General features: G+C 57.6%; 1 protein-coding gene across 2 annotated transcripts in view; it reads right to left on the bottom strand.

The window, feature by feature from the left end:
• FAM222A (family with sequence similarity 222 member A) overlaps nucleotides 1–19,416 on the bottom strand; it is a 29,371-nt gene extending 9,955 nt beyond the window's left edge. Inside the window, exons 1-2 of one of the 2 annotated variants that reach the window (XM_063416039.1) lie at nucleotides 19,264–19,416; nucleotides 3,790–3,908 (exon numbers count right to left, since the gene is read on the bottom strand). In XM_063416039.1, coding sequence (XP_063272109.1) covers nucleotides 3,790–3,871 — 82 coding nt within the window. In that variant the 5' untranslated portion in view covers nucleotides 3,872–3,908; nucleotides 19,264–19,416. Of the gene's footprint in view, nucleotides 1–3,789; nucleotides 3,909–19,263 lie in introns of those variants that run through there. The other variant, XM_063416040.1, reaches the window with a different exon arrangement.
• Between the last annotated feature and the right edge of the window lie 2,584 nt (nucleotides 19,417–22,000).

The raw sequence follows: 22,000 nt of genomic DNA, 5'->3' as shown, positions 1-22,000 counted from the left end.
AGTGCAAGTCAACAGCACATTTTGGGCCCAGCAGTTAATTGAACTCCTTCTTATGGCACGTATATAAATACACAGAACCATCATTAACCGATCCCTTCCAGAAACTGAAAATGAAAGAATTAATCTTACTCCACTCATGTGTAACCCCTCATGAAATTAAAATGATATTTTATGGGTGTGTACAAAAAGCAAAGCCTCGCTGCAGCCACTCTAATGAAAATGCCCTTGGAACAAGCAGAATTGGGTAAGGAGAAGCCATTAAATGGGGCCTCATCCCGTGTGCAATTAACGGGTTTATCACTGATTAGAGTCCCCACAGGTGCAGGGAGAGCTGTGGGTGACCCTGGAGCTGAATCCCTGGCACGGAGCCCTGGCCATCACCTCTCATTAGGGCCATCCCCTCGTTAGTGTTTTAACACCCAGACAGGCCCTGGGGGTGTGTGTGCCACCCCCAAAGAGCCATTTATCACTCTGTCCCACTGGGGATGAGGTGACAGCTCCCACGGGACCCCAGCATGGAGGATGTGAATGGAGAAAGAATCCCCAGACTGGTTTGGGTTAGCAGAAACCTTAAAGCTCATCCAGTGCCACCTCCTGCCATGGGCAGGGGCACCTTCCACTAGCCCAGGTTGCTCCAAGCTCTGTCCAACCTGGCCTTGGACACTTCCAGGGATGGGGCAGCCACAGCTGCTCTGGGCAATCTGTGCCAGGGCTCACCTCCCTCACATGGAAGAATATTCTCCCAAAATCTCATCTATCCCTGCCCTCTGGCACTGTGAGGCCATTCCCACTCATCCTGCCATTCCATGGTCTTGTAAATAATCCCTTCTCCATCTTTCTTGTAGACCATGGAGGATGCTCAGGTTCACCTCTGTGAACTCCCCATGGCTCCCAGCCCCTTTCGGGGGACACAAATCCTGCTCCCTGCCACAGCCCCAGCCCCAGGCTGGCTGGAGGAGGGCACATGGCAAATAACATTTCATTAAATAACATCCCCTGCTCCGTGACTGCTGAGAGTGGGAGCAGCAAAGAGTTTGGCCAAGCTGAGAGGGGCATTATTTGATTTATAATTTAAATAAAGCTCAGGATTCCTGTAATGCGCCCAGGATAAAATCAAAAGGGACCAGGCTGCTGGAGTTAATTGGATGTGATATTTTCCTGAGGACGCTGCTTCTCTGCAGGCTCCTGCTCCTCTGCTGGAGGCAGGAGGCACAGGCAGGCCTGGAAGGGCTCTGGCACCTTCCTGCATCCTCCTCAAGGCATGCCAGGCTGCTTCCTATGGAACAGTCTTGGGAATACTGCTGGCAACAGCAGCAAAGTCACCTCCAGCTTGATCAGAATGGATTTTGTGGGGTGCTCTGGGCCTGCTGGGATGCAGCCACACCAATGTGGGGGGCACAGAGATGGGGACACAACAATCAGCAGGAAAGGCTGAGGGCAGAACCGGGGGGTGAAGGCGCCAGCAGCTCCCTGCATGGGCAGGAAAATGAGTCAGCTCACCTTTTACGTGAAATTAATACCAAAATTAATCAGCGGCGCAGGCAGGATAATAGGATTTCACAGTGGTGCCGGGCCAGACGGCCAGTGTGCCGAGAGCCAGACTCATTTAATATCGACAGAAACAATGCCAGAGGACAGAAATAAGACCCATAAAGATAATTACTGAGATACTCAGGAGCAAATTAAGTAATCAGAGGCACTCCTAAATTGCGCCTGGTTTGAAGAGCGCGGGTTCCCCGCGCGGGCGCTCCAGTGGCGGTGGGAGCTCGGCTCCCCGGCCCCTCCGCCGTGCTTCCCACAGGTGCCATCAATAAGGAAGGGAAAATTGTATTCCAAGCCAGATGCGTGGCCCTGGGTGTCACCTGCAATTTAATTTGCGCTGGCAGGAGGCAGAGAGGAGCGAGACGCGCTGTAATGAGCGGAAGCACACGGGCAGCTAAACTTTGATTAAGGTGACCTGGCTGGTGGCAGCCGGTGGTGAGCGCGGCGTGGGGGTCTGGGAGGGAGCTTGGCTGCTGCCACCCGCCCCGGGGGACACAGGTCTCTTGGAGATGTCAGGTGAGCATGGTCCTGCCCGAGGGATGGGGTGAAAATCTGTCTCCTGGTCAAAAACTCTGCCAGGGTCTGCGGTGGGGTCAAACCTCTGCCTTCATCCCACTGGCAGAGCTCCAGCACCACGGGGGCTGGGACCCTCCCAGGACACAGGCAGCTGTATCCAGGAGTGTCTCTCACACCCATGGCACCATATGTGACACCACATAAGTGCTCCTGCTCAAACCTCCTTATTTCAGCACCCATGGCAGGGTGGGAAATGCTGGAAAGCACCAACCCCCCCAGCAGGAAGGTGCCCCTGGGCTTTGATCCATGAGCTGGGACGGTCCTTAGCCCTGAGCTGCATCCAGGGAATGCTGTGGGGACAAGCAGGTGTATCCTGACAGGATCACAATGAGCTCACACAGAGATTCTCGGTGCCAAACACCTCCAGTCTCCAGAGAACCCTGCCAGGCTCGTCCTGCCCGTGGATCTCAGGCCATGTGGGCATGGCTGAGCTCATTATTCCATGGCAATGAGGTGCTCCAGGAGCCGGACACCTCTCGCCAGCCCTGTGCCACTGCCATGCTTGGGAGTGACAGATTACAAATAATTTCACAAGAGCAGCATCCTTTATCCTTCCAGACACCAATAAGGAAGAGACCTGGGAGGCACCACATGCTCCAGTGCAGTGCAAGCTGCACTGTGGCACCTGGCTGCCCAAAACCCCACCTCTGGCCTAGGTGTCCTATTCTCTGTGCTGGCCATTGGGGAGCTTCACACAAAAAATCACGGAATCCAGAATGGTTTGTGTTGGAAGTGACCTTAAAGATCACCCATTTCCCCTCCCTGCCATGGGCAGGCACACCTGCTCCAAGGCCTGTCCAACCTGGCCATGAACACTTCTAGAGATAATTTTCAGGGATAAAAGAACTTCCAGGGATAAAATAATTCCCAAGGATAATAACCCTGGCTGGCAGTGCAATGCTGAAGCGATGCCGGGGGTCCCCAGGGAGGCTGAGCACCATCCAAAATCCATGCCCAGCTTGCCCAAACCCCATGCCCAGCTCACCTGGCTGCTCAGGGTGCCCAGGTAGAGGGGAAAAAACGTCTATGGGAAAATCCAGCTCATTAAACAAACACCCGGGGGCTGTCACAGCCTAACAAGCAGAGCTTTAGCAGCTGATTTGTCTTCAGCCGGCAATGTTTAAAAATCCAACTGAGACCAGCAGAAAAATATCCACTCCCCTCTTTAAAACACACATTCATCACTTGAGAATCTTAATGCGCCTTTCCCAGCCGGGGAGGTCAAACACGCCTGCCTAAAGCAGGCTCATTAAATATACATTTAATCACGGTTTGGATTGAGAGACAAAGGCTGGGAGAGACAGGTGCTTTGCCGGAGTGACCTTTTGGATCCCATTTTAATGTAACTAGTTTACAGCTTATCTGAAAGGCCAGCTCCTGGGGAAGGCAAGCTGCAGCAAAATGGGGAAAGTAATTAGGGGGGGAAGGGCCGGGGAGGTTTGGGGGGCTGACTGCACCATCCTCTGCCGCCACCACGCTTCCCAGGCAGCTCCACAACATTTGCTGAAGTTGGACTTATCAACCACAGAACCCAATTTAATTTGCTTATCTTGGCTCCTTCCTCCCCCTCTCCTCCCCACTTCTCCTGCTCTTTTTAATTATCGGTTAAATAAATGTCTTTTTCAATAAGGGAAACAGCATCAAAGCGGGCGCCCGCCCCCGGGCACTTACACTTGCGTGGCTCCAGCGCCTTGTTGGGGCAGGAGAGGTGCTGGGCTGGGGGATTCTGGGTCCTCTGCAGGCAGGCCAGCATTGTCCAGGCTTCCTTGCAGGCGCTGCCGCCCTGCACCCTGCAAGAGAGAGGACACACAGTGAGCCAGGGACCTGCCACCCTCTGCCACCACCCCCTGCCACCACCCCTGCGCCCACCCGGCAGGAGCACCCCGGCACTCAGTGCCTTTGCTCCTCTGGAGATAAACGATTAGCTCTGAAAGCTTGAAAGGAATAGGGATGTATATAAAATAAATATGAAGGTCTCAGCGGGTGATCTGCGCTTCCTGCAGAGCTTTCTGCTCTTCCCACTGGGAATGTGGCAGAGCCGGGGCGTCCCGGCAGTGCCAGACCGCTCTGCCGGCGTGCCAGCCGGTGCCTCCCGGCACGGGGTGACCCCGGCCAAGGCTGGGGAAAGACAGTGCTAACATCCCACTCGGGGTCCTGGGATCTGTCGCCAGCTCCCAGCTGGCATCAAAATCTGCTCGACAAAAGCTGGCGGGGTCAGGCCAAAGTCGTCGTCACCACGGTGCTGCTCATTGTACATCCGTCCCCAGGCGCCGCCGGGGCCCTGAGTTATAACCAGTTGCTGCTGACACCCTCCCACTGCTCCAGCTGGCACAGGGAGTGATATTCCCACTCGGAGAGGGCAGGGAGACGTGGGCAGGAGCAGCAGAACAGCAGGCGTGGTGCCCATCCACCAGCGTCTCAGCTCCCGTGCTGTTGCCCTCTGGCTGAACGTTTATGGGTGGCTGGGAGTCACAACTGGACATCATGGATGGGTGTCACCGCTGGACACATCACTCCATCTTCTCCTCTGTGGGGGAATCGTGCCCTCCTGCAGCCATCCAGGATGTTTCCTGCATGTCCCAGTGCTGGCACCGGCGTGCAGGGGAGTGATGAGGTGGCTTCAGGCAGGTGGTGGCCTCAGGCAGGCACTGGCAGAGCCTGTGACCATCAGCAGCAGGAAACAAAGCATGGGTGGATGCTCCCCGAGCTGTGCCCAGGGCTCTCCAAGCTCTGCTGGTTTAAATGTCACCCTTCAAAACACCTTCACCACCACGGGTGCAGACAACGGGACTTGTGCTGCTCGCCCCTGCTCTGTGCCCTCCACCAGGCAGGGGTTGCCAGGCTCGGGGATAATCCCCAGGATGGGATCCATGCAGGCTGTCCTTGCCTTAGCTGGGCTCATCAGGCTCACCCCAACTCCCCCAGCAAACCGAGGACAAGGAGAGACTCGCCGGCTAAAGGTGTGAGGAAGAGGAGGAGGGGAGGAAGTCATCTAATACCGAGCAGGTGTCTGGAGAACCCAAATTGTGCTGTTTTCTCCTAATAATGAAGTATTCATGAGTAAAAGCCTTTTTCACTACTTTCTTAAGATACTAATTTCACAACAAGCGCCTTGTTACCATGCAATTATTCCAATCGTGCATTTCTCCCAGATTCCATCTGTCCTCGCGCTCTCTAAATGAAAGACAATCATGTAACCACCTTTCATTATTCACTATTTTACTTTCAGCAAAGGTACCCTGAAAGAAATGATTTCCTCTGAAAGGGACTTTTATTCAGTTTCAAAACCAATTTTCTCCTATTACTGTCTTAAAAAAAAAAAGGAGGGGGGCAGGGAGGTGTTTTTATTTCATGCATTACATATCCTTTGTTAACGCAGCTCGCAGTAAAAGCAGCCGTATCCATTTTCTGGCTTCGATTTCTGGTAATTTTAAAATATGCCATTACAATCAGGCAGAAATTATACAGTTTGAAAAGAGAATGAAGTGCTTCTTATTCAGAGCCTGAGCGCACTTGACTGCCAGGAGTTCTCCTCTCCCCGCCGGGACTCGGGGTTCATTACGCAGCCCCGCTCCCGGCGCCTCGGCTCCCCCGGCACGCGCCCAGCGCCCAGATTTTCCACGATGGGAGCTGCCACCCCGACCTCATCCCCATCCCTGTCCCTGTCCCCAATGGGTGGCCCTGATGAAAGCACCCACGGCAGTGCAGGGGATGGGTGACAGCACCAGCTCCCTCTGTGCCTGAGCTCCGCGGTGACGCCCGGGCTGGCGTCCCGCCGGGTGTCACCATCTGGCCGATTAGTGGCGGACGTCACCCGCTGCCCGCGCCGGGGCGGCTCCTTGCGGGGACACTGACCCGTGTCCCTGCAGGACACGGGCGGCGTGGGCGGCTCGTGCCGCTGCCGGCTGCGGATCAGGCCCCCGGTGGGGCACGCGGGGCTGAGAGCGAGGAGAAAGCACCCAGGGGGTCACCAAATCCATGTGCTGGCACAAGGGAGGGTGTGGATGCAGCCTGTCACAGGAGCTGAGGACACCTGAGGGCCCAGCAGGTCCCTGGGGACACCCCCACGCTGGCACGGGTTGTCCCCACCACTGCTCTCTGCGCCCTGCCAGTTCCCTCTGGAGCCATCCCGACCCTGGGCACGGATCATCACCGGCAGCGGGCGGGAGCGGCGCGGGAGCCACACGCCAAACTGAATGAAGGCACCCATTAATTCAGACCCTGCTGCTGCCCTCTCTGCCGTCTCCTCGCTGCCGAGGTGATTTTTCCGACAGCTACGCCGCGCCTCACCCCACCCTCAGAGGGAATCGGGAAGGCTGCGGTGCCACAGCCCCAGAACAGCGTCCATCTGTCCACCCCAGCACCCTGCCGGGAGCCCCAGAAGGGCCGTGGGCGAGCGGGTGGGCGCCTGGCACAATGGGCATCTGTGCCACGGTGGCATTTTGCTAATGCCGCTCTGAAAAGCCCCTGAATCAGCTGATGGGAATTGGGTGCTCGGGCTGTCCAACGCTTAGCGCCGGCTTAGTTAGCTCCATCTGCATTTGAACTAATTCCAATCAGCAGGATCCGATTTAGTTCAAGCTGCTCTGGCTCTTTCGTGGCAGGAAAGGCAACACTCAGCAGTTTTGCTGGAACGCCCCTGAGTCCGCACGGCCTCTGCCCAGGCTGTGTCCGTGGACCCACCAGCACCCAGCACTGGGGCACAGGGTGAGTCCCACCAACAGTGGGGTCCCTTGGGGACATCTGGAGCAAGATCCCCCAGGAGCCCCAACCCCACATCCCACAACTCTGGCACCATAGAATCAATCACAGAATGTTTTGGGTTGGAAAGGACATTAAAGCCCATTCTCTTCCACTCCCTGCCATGCTCAGGGATGTCTTCCACTAGACCAGGTTGCTCCAAGCCCTGTCCAACCTGGCTTTGAACACTTCCAGGGATGGGGGAGCCACAACTCCACCCTTCCCCTCTCCCACCACTCCATCCTGCCCCACACCCAGCTAATCCATCTCGATATCGCACTATTTATAAGCCCAAGGTCTTTGTGACTTTAATAAAAAACACCACCCTCTATGTCTAAAGCCCCAGTGATGGGAGGGTTTGGCACCTCCTCTGACATCAGCAGCTGATAAGTCGGGCTTATCTCCTCCGAGAGCCCTGCGAAGGTCCCTCCGGCGAGATAAGGCCAGCGCAGCTGTCGATAGAGGCTTTCGCAGGCGAGGATTTAGATAAAAGAAAATGTGACGGGAGGGGGGAGAGAAGAAAAAAGGAACTTTTAAAGTCTCAGCCTGAAGTGGGTCTGTGCAGCTGCTGAGCTGTGACAGGACAGGGACGGTGAGGGACAAGGTCTTGGTCACCATCCAGGCTGTGGTGGAACAAGTCCAGGTCCTTCCCTGGGTGTTATCGGGGTGCAATCCCATAAAAAGGGAGCTTTTGGGGTTAGGAGAGGAAATGGGGGCAGGGCCAGGGATGCTGCAAAGCTGTTTGAGTCACACCATGGCCATGTCCCCCCTGGCTATTAAAAGCCAGCACTGGGTTTGGCACAAGGACAGGAGGTGAGGGGTCACCCTGGCTGGGAGAGGCATAGGAGGCTCCTGACAGTGCCAGACAGACACACGGACAGCACAGGGCGAGGCCAAGGCTGGCAGCAACCAGAGAAAGAAAGCAAAAGCCCTCACTGGCCCCTGGTGTGCACAGTACACACAGAGTAAAACTGGGAACACACTCTGTCCCTCATCCCTCCAGGGAAGGAGGAGAATCCGACCACACCAGCAGGGAGCTCCCCTTCCTCACAGCCCCAGGGACACTGGGGCTCCCTCTCATCACTCCCTGCCACTGCCACCACCACTGGTCCCACAGACACTGATTTCCCATCAGGCGAGGATGAGGAGGTGCCAGAGGAGGAATGATTCCCCTCTGCACACAATGCCCACCTCATTACGGGGCGAGCGGGATTTTGGCTGGTGCTGCTGCCTGCACCTCCCACCCAGATTTAGGGTGGAGGGGATACAGCACTGCCCCAGCTCAGCCCTACAAGGGGTGAGCACAGAAAGGTCACCCCACTGTGAACCTCGGGCAGCATCAGGTAAAATAAAACCCGAAGTTTGTCACCGCCGGTCACCCCGCGACCTTCCCTCGCCCGACCTCCCCTCATCCCGCCCGGCTAATCCGCTCCCCTCCGCGTGCTCCAGCCCCGGGCCTTTCAGGGGGCCCTGTTAATAATTAAATGTTAATCTAAAAAGCAATTTTAGCTGCAGTGCTGCAGATCTGGTTAGAGATTACATTAGCATGTAAGAGTCAAGGGTAATTTTCTCTAACCCCTCTTGTGATCTTTAAAACCCGCAGATCTTAAAGCAACACCAGCTCCTCTGATTAAAATTGGAAGCTGGGGTTTGCGACGGATAATGATGCTGGAAGTGATTATTTTGCTGCTCGGGGTCTCGCTGGGATGTGGGGACTGTGGGGGGCAGGGGGAGAGACCCAGAGCAGCCAAGTGGCTTCTCACAGCCCATGCTCTGTGGAGATGCTGGGAAGGTGCTGGGGCGAGCCCTGGATCTGGTGCTGGGCAGAGCTGTGACACCCTGAGCATCCCCATTTCCCACTTTTTTGGGCTGCTGTGACACTAGGATGGCACGGAGCCCACCAGCCGTGGCACAGTGCCAGGGACAGAGTGGCACTGGACCAGGACCTTCAGTGCTGGCATCTCATGTCTCTCCCATTCCACCCAGGGATGAGGTTTCTGCTCTCATGGCAGCTCCAAGGAGAAACCCCTTGGACTGTTCAAGAAAGTCAACATCAAAAAATACCCCCAAATAACCTTTTGCTCACAAGCAAGGCCAAAGGACCTGGGACAGGGTACAGCAAATCACCTCCTGAGCAGTTCCAAAGACCCTTTGGAAGAAATACGCTATCAGATGTGACCGTAACGATGGAATTTAAAAAAACCCAACAATTCGAGTGCAGTTGAGCATTTGCAGACGTCCCCGTGCAGGGCTCGGGCGGCCTGGTTAAATTTATGTGTCAGCTTTAAGGAGGCCTCTCATCAAATGAGCTATTTTGGGCAGAGATTAAAGATCTATTTTCGCTGCGAGCGGGAGCAGCTCTCGAACAGGTTAATAATGATTCTGGAAAGCCAAGCGCCTCCAGCGCCCCAGGGCAGGAACCCAGAGCCCCAGGGGGCTGTTGGGGGGCTCCTGAGGCTCCCCGAGCCAGGAGGATGTGGGATCACAGCGCAGCATCCCCCTGCCATCCTGGCGGGGAGGGAGGAGCCCCGCGTGCCGCGGCGGGCGCCGAGCAGCCGTGGGTAATTGGAAGTGGCAGACGCTGGCACGGCGCTGCCGAGAAGGTCATTACGTGGGGCTGGGAACAAAATGCCAGGAGTGAGGGGGGAGCGGCCCCGTTAGCAAAGGTCAGGGCCCTGCCCGGGTGCCGTCGGTGTTTTTGGCAGGGCTCAGCCCTGGCTGCGTGCACCGAGGTCCCGGCAGGGCCAGCGCACAGCGGGAGGGCAGGACCTGCCAGGTCCTGCCAGACATGTACAGGCGTGTCCCCTCGGATGTGCCACCAGCTCCTCAAAGCAAAACCTCGCTGATCCCACACAGCCGTGCCTTGCTCCTGCACAGGGATGGGGAACAGGGATGGGGGGAGCTGTCTGTCATGGAGGCTTGGGATGCTCACAGGGTTTAGTCCCAGCCCCAGCACAGAGCTGGGATCAGGTGGCAGAAAAGCCAAGTGGCTCCACAGAGCAGCAATTAAAAGCACTCTGGACCCCAACAAGCCAGGAGCCAAGGCCAGCATGGGCAACCACACCATGGGCACTCAGCATCCATGTCTCCAGCTGAGACACAAAAAGCTCAGCAGTACAGAGACCAAAGCTCCCCATCACAGCTCCTGTCCCATCCTGGCTCACTCCTGCCTCATCCCAGGGGTTTGATTGTCCTCTGCAGTGACAGTCCCTGTGCTCCCAAGGCCATGGTGCCCTGTCCAGCTGCCCCACACTCGGAAGCCGGGCGTGCTCCACTCCGTAATTACAGCCCCAAGTGCCAGAGCTGTGAAAGAATCTGACGAAGGAATCCAGGGTAGATCACGCTGCTGAAATTACTATAATCAAAGGCTTTCACAAAGGCTTCAAATGCAACCAATTACCCTGAAAGGCGAGGCAAGAAAGAAAACAAATTAACATGTTTGCACAGAGCCTCGGTGCAGCGCACACATCGCCCTGCGCCGCCCTCGACCCCGGCCGGCCGCTGCTCTCCATCCTCGCTCCCACTCCCCATCCCTGGCTACCCTCTCATCCTCCCTGGCTACCAGCTCTCCATCCCCACGGCTGGGCCCTATCCCACATCCTGCTCTGCTCGCAGCTGCACACAAAGGGGCTCTGTGCCCGTCCCTCACCCCGCAGCCGCCCACTGCCCCGCCGGCACACAAAAGCCCTGCCTGTGCCACGGCCGGCTTCGGCGCAGGCTCAGGGGTTTGCCAGGGTGGCCTGGGGAAACCTCCCTCACTCCCTCCCTCCTCCCCCAGCGCTGGAGGGGTCCCCAGGCCAAGGGAGGAGAGGGGGGTCCTCAAAGGCACCCATTGAGCGCAACCCTGAGTCGCCCACCGATAGCTGAGGAAGCTTCTCACAGCAGGGACCCCCCACCCTCCCCTCCTTACATTCCACTTTGCCTGTGCTGCCCTTCTGGGAGGAAAAAAAGGGGGAGGAAAAAAATAAAAATCAACTTCTTCCTTTTAATATTTAACGCGAGTCCATCACCCTCAGTCTATTTGGTAACACAAAGCTCTGGAGATTTAAACCCTTCTCACCCGGAGAGATGGAAATGAATGGTGCTCTTTAATGAGCTGGTTCAGCAGAAAAGATAGATTTCCAAGATTACTGTAGGAATTCTTATAATTGATGTGTACTTTTGTAACAAGGATTATACCACCATCCGGCCAAGTAATTCCGGCTCTTCCCCCCCTTCTCCCAAGCTCACCCTGCTTTGGGGGTTCCCTGGGGAGAGGGACCAGGCTGTGCCCTTGTGGGGAGAAAGGAACTCAGGAGGGAGGAGGAAGAAAAAGACAAAGAAAAATTAAACAGGTTTTTCTTATTTAGCCATACACAAGCTAACGCAGCCACCGAATGCGAAAATGAGGCATCTCTCCAGTTTTCCCTATTTGTTTTACAAATCCCTACTTTCCCCACCGATGCGAGGCCGGATGAGGCGCTGAATGCCGAGTAATTAAAAGGAACAGAGAACAATACTCAGCGCTGCCGAAGAACACGGAGTTTCCCTCAGATGTTTATAGCGATTGTATGAAAATGTACCAGGCGGGATGGGGAGAGCTGACAGCCGGGATTGGGAGCAGCCGGGATCGGAGCTGGCTGCCTCCCCCGCCTGATTGGCATTAATTGTGCGCGTTTGCAAAGCAGAACGGAAAGTCTGACACGAGCTGCGAGCCAACATTTCTTTCTAATAGTCTTAATGATTACACGAGAGCTGATGATCATCGCGGGGTGTTAATAGCCCGCAGAGCGGCTCCACGGGATGCTCAGGGTGGGGACAAGCGGGGATGTCCCAGCCCAGCTCCCCCGGCTGGGCTGGGGTGGGATGGGATGAGCTCAAGCGGTCCCATGCAGCCACACCACTGCCTGTCAGGCTGTAAAACTCTGACAAGGGGACAAAAAGGACACGGAGGGGACAAAAAGGACACGGAGGGGATAGCAGCGTCCTGCTCCGTGCCCAGGTTCTACCCCATCGGAGGGGAGGCTGCAGGGGGGGCAACATCAGGAAGGAGAACGTCGCCCACACTGAGCCCCCTGTGCAGCAGGAGTGTCCCCAGGCTGAGGGAAGGACAGGGCCACCCTGCTCTTACAGGTGCCACAAACCAGCTGCCATCCCCAGCAGGTGGCACAGGAGAAGCTGGGGCTTCTCCCCTGGGCAGCGAGGAGAGAAACTGCAAATACCCCACCGAACAGCAGAGCCCGTCATTAGCGGCTGATTAATGAAACACGAGTTTTCCCGACCCTTTACAAGGCTGTTTTTCCGGATGTCCTTGAGTTTCACTGCCGCAGAGGCGAGTGGGAGCTGGGTGGGCTCTGGGAGCAGCACGGCAGAGAAGGAGCCAGCCGTGCACAAAAACCCTGCCCAGCCCCGGCCCGGCCAGGTTTACACGGGAGCAAAAATCGATGGCCATCGATCTGCGATACAAAGGCACCGCACAGACGGCTGCCACCTCACCGGGGCTGTGCAGGGGACACGGCGAGGGTCACCGGGCTGGGGACCCACCGTGGGACACATCCAGAGCACGGCCAGCAGCACCCATGGTCACCCCACCTTCACCGGGTCCCCGCGGGCAGCACGGCCAGGCCACGTGTGGCAAAGCCCGGCAGCAGCAGCAGGACACATCCACGGTGCGTGGGTGGCCCTTGGCCGTGTCCTTGCTGTCACCTGCTCAGCCTCCCCCAGCTGGATGGAGGGACGGCCTCAGCCCAGCTCTGAGCTGTTTGATTTGTTTTATCATCTGCAGTGGCCAACAGATCACTCAGCTTTGGGCTTTCTGAGCTTGCTAATAATTGTTCCCTGATGAAAAGAAATCCAGACTCGGTCCCTTTCTTCTTTCCCCCGCTCTTTCCAAAAAAAAAAAAGTCCGTAAAGAAGAGCTATAAAAATGGCTTGTTATCTCACCTAGCGAGGCTCGGGCTGTATGTTATTGCTAATTGGGTATAACATCCTTGTCTTGTTCTGCTCTCTGAAGCTAAATCAAGAAAGCACCACTGCTGCGAACTAATTATATCTCTGGACTGCAGACTCCAGCTTGTCTTCCCCTTTATTGAGTTAAAAAATGGTCACTAACCTTAATCTCTCATATTCCCAAGAATTGGGGCTGCTGGAAACCCACCAATTCCACCTGCATCCTGCTCTGTGCTGGGAAAGACAGAGCACATGGCCTGATGAAGGGGTTGTGCTGCTCTGGGGCACAGCCCTGAGCCACATCCCGGAGATGCCCACCCCTGTGACATCCCGTGACAACCACAGACACTGCTCAGGTCCCTGTGCCATGGAGACTTTGTCACACACAGCTCAGAGCCTTCCTGTGCCGCACACACTCAAAGCCTGCCCGTCTCTCCTCCTTACAGGAGACCTTAAGCTTCTTTCACTGGGATGTTTTTAAAATCTATTCCCCTCTCAGCATTCCCAGGCTTGGCAGATGTGAACATGGGGGTGTCACGTGTGCAGAAACCAAGGGAAGTGGATGCTGCTCCAGTTCATCCCTGTCAGCTCCCTGTCCCAGCCCAGGACGGACCCCCATGAACCTGTTAAAGCTCCTGCTCAGCCCCCGGTCCCCCACGGGAGCAGGGACACTGCAGCCACCCAGCTGTGCCACTACAGGTGGCTATGGATGAATCTCTCTGGTTCCTGGCACAGCTGCACCCTCTGGCACTGCGGCCACTGCACATACCCCAGGAGAGAGGACAACCAGAGCCACAGAGGACACTGAGGTGAGCAGTGGCTCTTGGGCCATACAGGACAGCCCTGTCCCTCCCTGTCCTTCAGCACCAGCAGCCTGGGGTCAGAAATACCAGCAGCAATGTGCGGCTGTGGGACAGGAACCGGAGCAGTGACACCAAGCTCAGTGTCCTGCCTGGTTCCATCCCCCTGCCTGTGGGCACCGACCCATGCAGGCGGTGTTACTTTCCAAAGGCAAAGTCAAACTCCAGCTCTCCCCGCCAGCCAAGAGCATCCCTTAAAAAAAATTGATACTTCCCTGACTATTAATTAACCTGAACCACTTAAAACTGCCTTCAATTTGTCAGGTTTAACTGCCAGCTCTTCTCGGTAAATCAAGCGTCGCGTGCAGATGGAGGCTGCGCGTGCGAGGCGGCAAAGGAGGAGGCGGGGAGCACGGGGAGAGGGGCACCCTGTGCCACGCTCACCATCCTGTCCCCTGAGAGCCCCGGGGATGATATTCACACCCCACAATTAGCCAGGGCACGGCATTAAATGCAGCAGGCAGGCAGGAGCAGGCAGGGCAGCCAGCGGGGCTCGGAGCACCCCACACCGCAGCCTTCCCGTCTCCCCCCACGGCGCCCTTGTCGTGCAGCCAAGGCTGAATTGGAAAGCAATATGAATATTTATCTCTGACAGTGAAATCTCCCCGCTGCAGGGTATTAAGGCTTTATTAGTGTGTGGTTACCAGGCACGCTAAGCCAGCCCCCGCTCTTGCCTGGAGCACGGAGAGATGACCTACAAGAGGCAGATGGCAAAGCCTTGGAGAGCCCCCGACACCTCCTGAAAAGGGGTCTGTGCACCCCAGTCTCACACAGGGACACAGAGTCAAGGTCCCCCTACCAAAGCCCCCTCCTAGCCCAGCACCAGCCCCTCCAAAACACCTCCCCAGGCTGGGGCCGTCCCCCCGCCCCCGCAGCGCGCGGCTCTCGCCGTTTTGGGTTAAAACGCTGATGTATTCTCTCTTTAGCAAAAGGAGTCCCAGGGGCTATAAAAACTCCCAGCAGGCTCCTGTCAGTCTCAGGTCATTAACTTTCTTTCATTGGGAGTTTGTTTACAGCCAGCCATAAATAGCGGCGCCCGCGCCGCTCGCTCGCCAGCGGGACAGGCTGGGATGGGATGGCATGGGATGGGTTGGGGCTGCCTGTACGGGGGGCCCAGCACCCCGGGCTCCAAGCTGTGGGGTCCAGCATTCGCTCTCCTTTATCAACTTTTCCCATGCCCCGCGTTTCCCTGCACCCCATCCTGCTCAGCACAGCGCTGCCCACGGCACCGTGTGCCACGGAGCCACCTCAGCCCTGCAAATTGATGGGGTCACCTTGTGCGCAGCCTGAGGGAGCCAGAACGTGCCTGCGGCTCAGTCCTGGCCTTTCCTGGAGGAGGAGGAAGGAGGCAGCTGGCTGGAGCTGTCCCCGTGGGTGACCTGCCCCGAGTCCTGCCCCACACTCTCAGCCAGCCCAGCCCCTGCGCCGGTCACAAGCATCAACCTCAGCTCAGGATCTCTGCGTGTTTGAGGTGACCCAGTCCCAGTGCACAGAGCCCTGGGGGGACCCTAAGAGCCCTCATCTCACCACTGCCTGCACCTCAGAGCTCTGCTTTTCCAATAGCACAGACAGAAACACGAAATCAAGTGTGCCACTGGCACGGCTAGCCCGGCGTTCCTGCCAGGATGTTTCCCACACGCGGCTCCTCCACACCTCCGCACACACGGGACAATTTCAGAGCACCCACATCCTGCTGCCCACCCAGGACAGGCATCCATGGCCCTGCCAATGCCCCTAACACAGGGAACTCACCCTGGACACTGCTGATGCCTCGGCAGCTCCAGGGAGCCACCCAGCTGGGATTCTGCTGGGTGCAGGTGCCCAGGGCTGGCACAGGTGCTCGGGGGCTTTATGAACCCATCCCATGTGAACCCAGCTGAGGCTTCAATGGTTCCACAGGTACCCCCAGACACCATTTCCACAGGTATTCCCAGCAAAGCCCCCGGCAATCCCTACATGGGGGGCTGAACAAGAACCTCAGGCTGTCCCCCTCGCTGGCACAGCCAGCTCCGTGTGCCACCCCCAGCACCATCAGCCCCACGGCGGCACAGATGGGGACTCGGTGGCACAGCCCTCCCATGCCTCACCCCAGGCTGCAGAGGGGGGCTCTGGGGGTCCAGCCGGCTCTGGCAGCAGCCAGGAGCCCACCTCGTGTTGTATTTCACGGGATGGCTGCCGGACCAGCCCACAGACCAGCACCACGCCAGGATGTGCACTGGGCTGAGGGATTAAACCCCAAACTCACACACGGCCACTAGTGCTCTTCCACCCATCCCTAGGCAAGCAGGGACTTGCCAAAAATCCCAGCCTCATCCCTGCCGGTGCCCCGCGTCTATGAAAATATCTGTATTTTAACCCATATATTCGCCCAACCTGTAATCAGAGCAACACAAATAGCCCCTGCTTCCCATGTAAATTAAAAACACCCATTAGGCAGATTTCAAAAGATGTCAGTAGGCTTATAATTATACACGACATCCTTCCGAGATAAAAGCGATTACCGGGGATGCAAATCACTTAGCAACCAATCAGTGCCCCCAGAGTGCGGAGCACTGACCAGCCATCCATTTTCGCCTCGTCCTTTTATTCCCTGCATCGAGCAAATACAAACACAGATAAAGAGAGGCACAATAGCTCTTGACACGCAAATAGGTTAACATAATAAAGCCAGCTTTAGCCGGCTCACTCGAGGGAGAAAAGCAATTCTCAGGCAAGCAGGAGGTAATAAAACAGGGCTTTTGTGTTCCTGGCTCCCATTCTCACCCCTGCGCCAGCTTTGCTGCATTAGCTGATAGGCATCGTGGTTTGATTGAATTACCTTTCATGAATATTAGCTTTTTGAGGAATGCGCAGGCAGAAGAGAAAGAAGAAATGTCTTATTTTTGCATGCAAGCGCCTGCTGCAGACGGACATGCGGCGGCACAGATGCCGGCGGGGGCCGGGAGAGGGGTCCCGGCAGGTGCAGCCCCCGGCCCACCCCGCCAGCTGCAGCATCCCCAGCCTTGGGGGGGTCACACACACACTCCCTCCATCCCAGGATGAGACACCACCAGCAAAGGACCTTACCCAGGCACACACATCCTGCTGTCCCCACATGGAGCCGTGAGGCCAGGAGACTTCTGCCATCACCCTCCAAGCTCAGGACCCCGCATCCCTGCCCGTGGTACCCCGGCAGCCGGAGGGGACTGGAGTGGGCTGGCTCCCACCGCACACTCCCGAGCCCAGCGCTCCCTGTGCCGCAGGATCGCGCCGGAGAAGGGAGCGGGGCTGCCCGGCACCACCGCAGATTTTCCCACACAAGTTGAGGCCACGCAGGAAACCCGCTCCAGGCAAAAATTAACTCCGCCGCCTGGCAGGGATGCAAACGCCCGGCACTAATGCCGCACGCACGGCGGGGAGCGCGGGGGCAGCTCGGGCACGGCGGCGGGCGCGGGGCACCCCGCATCACCCCCCTGGGGTCGTGGGACCGGGAGACCCTCTGTCCCAGAGGCAGAGCCCTTCCCGGGCAGGGCAGCAGCCTGCAATTAAAAACTAGCCCCAGGAGGGAAGGGGCTCCTCCGCAACCTGCTCAGGGATGGACGAATTTCAGGCTCAAATAAAACAGACAACCAGAGGGGCTTAAAAACTAAGGTGACATGGCCTCAGCAGCCTGGCAGCAGCCACTCATGTCCTCCCCTTCCATGGGTTTCCCTGCTCCAGCCTGAGGGTGAATATTCACACCGAGATATTCCAATTTTTAACGACACGCTTGGCTGAAACAGGGCCCAGCTCACAGCCAGTGCTGCTCCGGCAGCAAGAACGTGCCCTACTGGTACCGACCCTCAAACCAGCAGGAAAGCTGTTCCAGAAGCTGGAAAAACAAGCCGTGCTCCCACAGCCAGGGAATGGCTTTCCTTTCCCCTGCTCTAGCACAAGGTCAGCAGAAGGCACCGCGGCAGGAGCTTCCCTGTCCTTCCACCGCGGCTTCGAGGCCGCCTGACCCGACCGCACCCGGCTCAGCCGCGGCTCCCCGGCCCCGCCGATCCACTCCTCAAAGTTTTATGGATCCTCCATAAGAAAAACGCCTCGCAGGATGCCGGGTGCCCTCTGCCAGGGATATTTCACACCTCAGCCCCGCAGCAACACAGCCCGGGTGTGAGAGCTTTGCCAGCCAGGGTCCCACCAGAGCGATGTCCATGTGTGCGGCCAGCGACCAGCGACATGTGCCCGACACACCATAGGGGCAGGAGAAGGTGTAAAACTCCCAAATCCCACTAAATTAGCCCAAGAACGACGCTGGACGCTCCTTGTTGAGAGAGGGGCCGCGTGGCTCTGTCCCCATGCCTGCAGAGCCCCACGGCCACTCTGTCCTCCATGAGAGCTCATCACCCACCCGGGCAAGCTGCCTGCAGCCTCTGGACAACAGCATCCCGAGCAAGAGGATGCACATAAATATATATATAAATATGTATATATACACACGCATGAATACGTATCAAAAACCTCCCTACGGAGATCCCGACAACCAGAGCCGGGCAAACCACCACTGCCCGACGCCAAAGAATTCATCCCTTGGCAAACACCAAGCACGGCTGGAAAACTTTGCCACTGCCTTCTCCTCGGAAATACCCCGCAGGGCCGGAGCCGAGCCGCGGCTGCAGCCGTGCCCTGCAGCGAGCTGTGCCGTGCCACCGCCGGCTCGCTGCGTCCAGGCCCTGCCTCTCCAGCCATTAAATCTCCACGATGTGACGGCTCTCCCCGGAGCAGGATTGGGACGCTGGGGCTGAGCTGCTGGCACCGGCGACACCTCATTTCTGCCGGGGACGGAGCCAGAGAGGCGGCGCAGCCCGCTGGTCCCCGGCTGGAGCCGCCGGCCGCCCCGGTGGATGCCCAGCCGTGGTGCCCAGGAGCTCTCGGGGACCACGATGCCTTGTCCCCGGTGAATCGTATTCCCAGCGCCGACAGTCCAGAAGATGCCACAGGGATGCTGCCTCCGCAGCAGAGCTTTTTCCAGAGGGGATTTTCCCCGGCAGAGCCTCCTGACCCGGCGGAGGCAGCCAGGGAGACGGGTGTTAAATAAACCATCGCTGGGTGGGTCCTTCTTCCCTCTCCTTTGTGACCGGCGGGATCCACACCAGGCGCGGGGTCCATGGCGGGGTCCTGCTCTGCCACCACCCGCTCCGGTGTCGCGGTGGGATCGGGCGCTTTCCTGCCCGGGATGGAGGAGAAAAAACCCTTTTTCTTTCCAGGCGAAAAGGGGCAGAAAAGGGTCGCAGCAAAGGCGGCAGCTCCCGGTCGGCTCCCGGTGGAAATGTCTCAGCTTTCCTCCTGGAGGCACCCGTGGATATTTTATTTCCACTTACGAGTCAGGCGACCCAAAAAGCCACAAAAAATCAAAAATCGGATAAAAAACAAAAAACCAAAAAAACAGCAGAAAAACCAAAAGTTGTTCCCGTTCCTCTCCGGTAGCGACGGGCGAGCCGGGCCCCGGCGCCGGCGGCTCCGCGGGCACCGCCGGGCACCGCGCTGCGGCGGCACCGCCTCCGCTGCGCTCCGGGAGCCGGCGGAGCCCCCCGGTCCCCGCGCCCCCGCCCGGTAACCCCCCCACCGACCTCCCCGATGCCCGGACCCCCGTTACCGTCAGAGCTGGATCCGGCCCGGCTGCGGGCGCTGCGTTGCGGGGCGCACCGGGCCGCCCCCCCCGGGCCGCGCAGCAGCAGCGGCGGCGCCCGCCCGGCCCCGCGCCCCGCCGGCGGCCCGCCCCGCCCCGTGCGCGGCCAGCGTGCGGGTCCCGCCGCTCGGCCCCGGGGGGGGACGGCGGGGAGCAAGGCGAGGAAAGCTGGGGGGGGGGTTAGAAGGAAGAGCAAAAAAATATCCGGGGGGAGAAAAAAAAAAAATAAATTAACCCCAAATCCACCCGGCGCGGCTGAGCTGGGGCGGCGCGGCGACCCCGGGGGGCATCACACCGCGGCTGCCCCGGTTCCCTTTGTGCGGCGGCGGTCGGTGCCCGGCGGGGCGGGGCGGGGGGGGGGCGGTGGTGTCGCGGGGGGCAGCGGCGGCGGCTCAGCGCTCCATGGCGGCGGTGGCGGCGGCGGCGGGCGGGGGTCGCGGCGGGCGGGGCGGGGCGGGGGGCGCTGGCGGGGCGGCCCCGGCTGGCGGCTCCCGCCCGGCGCGCGGCTGCGGCGGCTCTGAGCGCCCCGCGCGGGGCCCGGCGGCCGCACGCGGCTCGGCCCCGCCCCCGGCGCGTTGCCATGGCCACGGCGCCGCGTCCTGCGCGGGGAGGGGAGGGGGAGAAAAGGGGGCGGAGCTTCCGCGCCGGACGTGCCCCCCCCAACACACCGAGTCCCGCGTTCGCGGGAAAATCCGAACGGAGGGACTGCGCTTCCCGGCGTGCCCCGCGCGCCGCCGCCGCGCCGCGGGGCTGGGGGGCGCCGCGAGGCCTCATGGGAGTTGTGGTCCTGGACACCACGGGGACAGCGAGGTGACAAGTGCGGGGCTGGTGGGCGATGAGAGCCAGGCTGGAGCTCAGCTGGGGACCCCAATGGCCATGGCCACAGGCAGCCCTGAACCCAGTGCACTGTGAGATCCGAGCGAGCGCTGCTGTGGCTGAGGCTGCCCCCGTTAGCCCAAGTCCTGGAATCCATTATTGCTTGCCCAAAATCCCTGCCACAGGTTCTTTTTGCCGCTTCACGTGTGAGAGGGTCTGTGGGAAGGATGCAGCCCTTTCACTCTTGTCCATAATGGTCCCACACGGGCATGTGCAGGTCCAGAGCACCCCCTCAGCACCCCAGGGTGAGCCCCCAGGGTTCATCACCTCCTGCATCCTTCCTCCCTGGCTCCTGCCTCGCAGCACTGAGGTTTGACCAGTTTAGCCGAGATCTGGCTTCTTACTGAGTTTTGTGGAGTTTTGAGTGGATCTGGTTTATTCTTGGGGCCTCTCCACCTCCCCCACACCAGCAGCTTTCCAGGCATCCCTATCCAGGGGTGGCGAGGGGAGAGCTGACACCCAGGACCCATTTTCCAAACACATGGAGCTGCTCCAGTCACCACTCCTGATCCAGGTAATGCTGAAGGCTGGGAAATTAAAATAATAGCTGGATCTGCTTTCAGGAGAGCGACTCCTCTGTGCAATTATAACACGTATTATCCTCCCTGTGAAAATACATTATATTGAATAAATTCCATCTCAGAGCAGGGCTATTCATACTGCTCATTTGTTTCAGTTCAAACATTTTTAGCTCATCTCTCTGGCAGGTTCTGGTGTAGTTTTATACCTTCTCTGCAGCTTATTTATCCGCTTCCCCGTGTTGCAATAGAGGCCGGCGATAAGAATAAAACCATTACAGATTTGCGAATAGCACTTAGATTTTTCAGAGATAATTTAATCAAAGCTATTAGGAAGGCAGGAAGAAAGATTGCTCTTTATTCGGGGGGAAAAAAAGATATCAAAAGGAGCCTTCATTCTTCTCAGAAAATGTTTTAGCCACCTGAAGTCACTCACAAGGACTTGAAAGGGTGATGGCGTCTTTGCCAGGGAAGAGATCTGTCCCGGAATAGCAAACTTCAAAAGGTGGGTGTTTTGGCACTGCCTTCAAGGAGATACTATTAAGCAGTTCTGACCTCCCCATTTCCATCCCTTTTCTCCTTTTTTTTTTTAGACTTTACAGAGGAGAAACACTTTTGTGATTCAGGGAACCCGTGAATACTTTGCCGGAACATAAATTTCCCCCAGCGATGTTGGGAACACAAGGAGAGCCTTAATCTGCTAATGAATGAGCTCTGCAAAGTGAGACCGGCTCCGCTGCCACTTCCAGAGGGATTGAATTGCAGGGAGGAAGCTGGAGGAGAGAGATTTTTAAAAGTCTTTCTGCTTTAGCACAAATAAATAATGCATCAGCATGTCTGGGGTGGTGGCGGGTGAGTCCCTCCCCTGAGGCACTGGGGAGCCCACCCGAAGTTTTCCATGCTCCCAAAAAAGGAATAACACAGGACTGTAGTAACAGGACAACGGGAATGGTTTCAAACTGAGTAGGTTTAAATTAAATGTGAAGAAGAAATTCTTATCTGTGAGGGTGCTGAGACCCTGGCAGAGGTTGCCCAGAGAAGCTGTGGCTGCCCCTGGATCCCTTGAAATGTCCAAGGCCAGGTTTGATGTGGCTTGGAGCAACCTGGGATAGTGGAAGGTGTCCCTGCCCATGGCAGGGAGTGGAACAAGATGAGCTTTAATGTCCCTGCCAACTCCAACCATTCATTGATCCTCTTCTCTGATTCTGTGCTCTCTCAGACAACGATATCCCTTTAATTTAATATCATTATTTTTGACTGGCACTGGCAATTTGGAGCACGGAGTCTCCATCTCTCATCCTGACAAATGC

Source organism: Prinia subflava, chromosome 19 (genome assembly GCF_021018805.1).
Source record: "Prinia subflava isolate CZ2003 ecotype Zambia chromosome 19, Cam_Psub_1.2, whole genome shotgun sequence".
Classification (NCBI taxonomy): Eukaryota; Metazoa; Chordata; class Aves; order Passeriformes; family Cisticolidae; genus Prinia; species Prinia subflava.
This window is presented reverse-complemented; position numbering and strand designations above follow the sequence as displayed.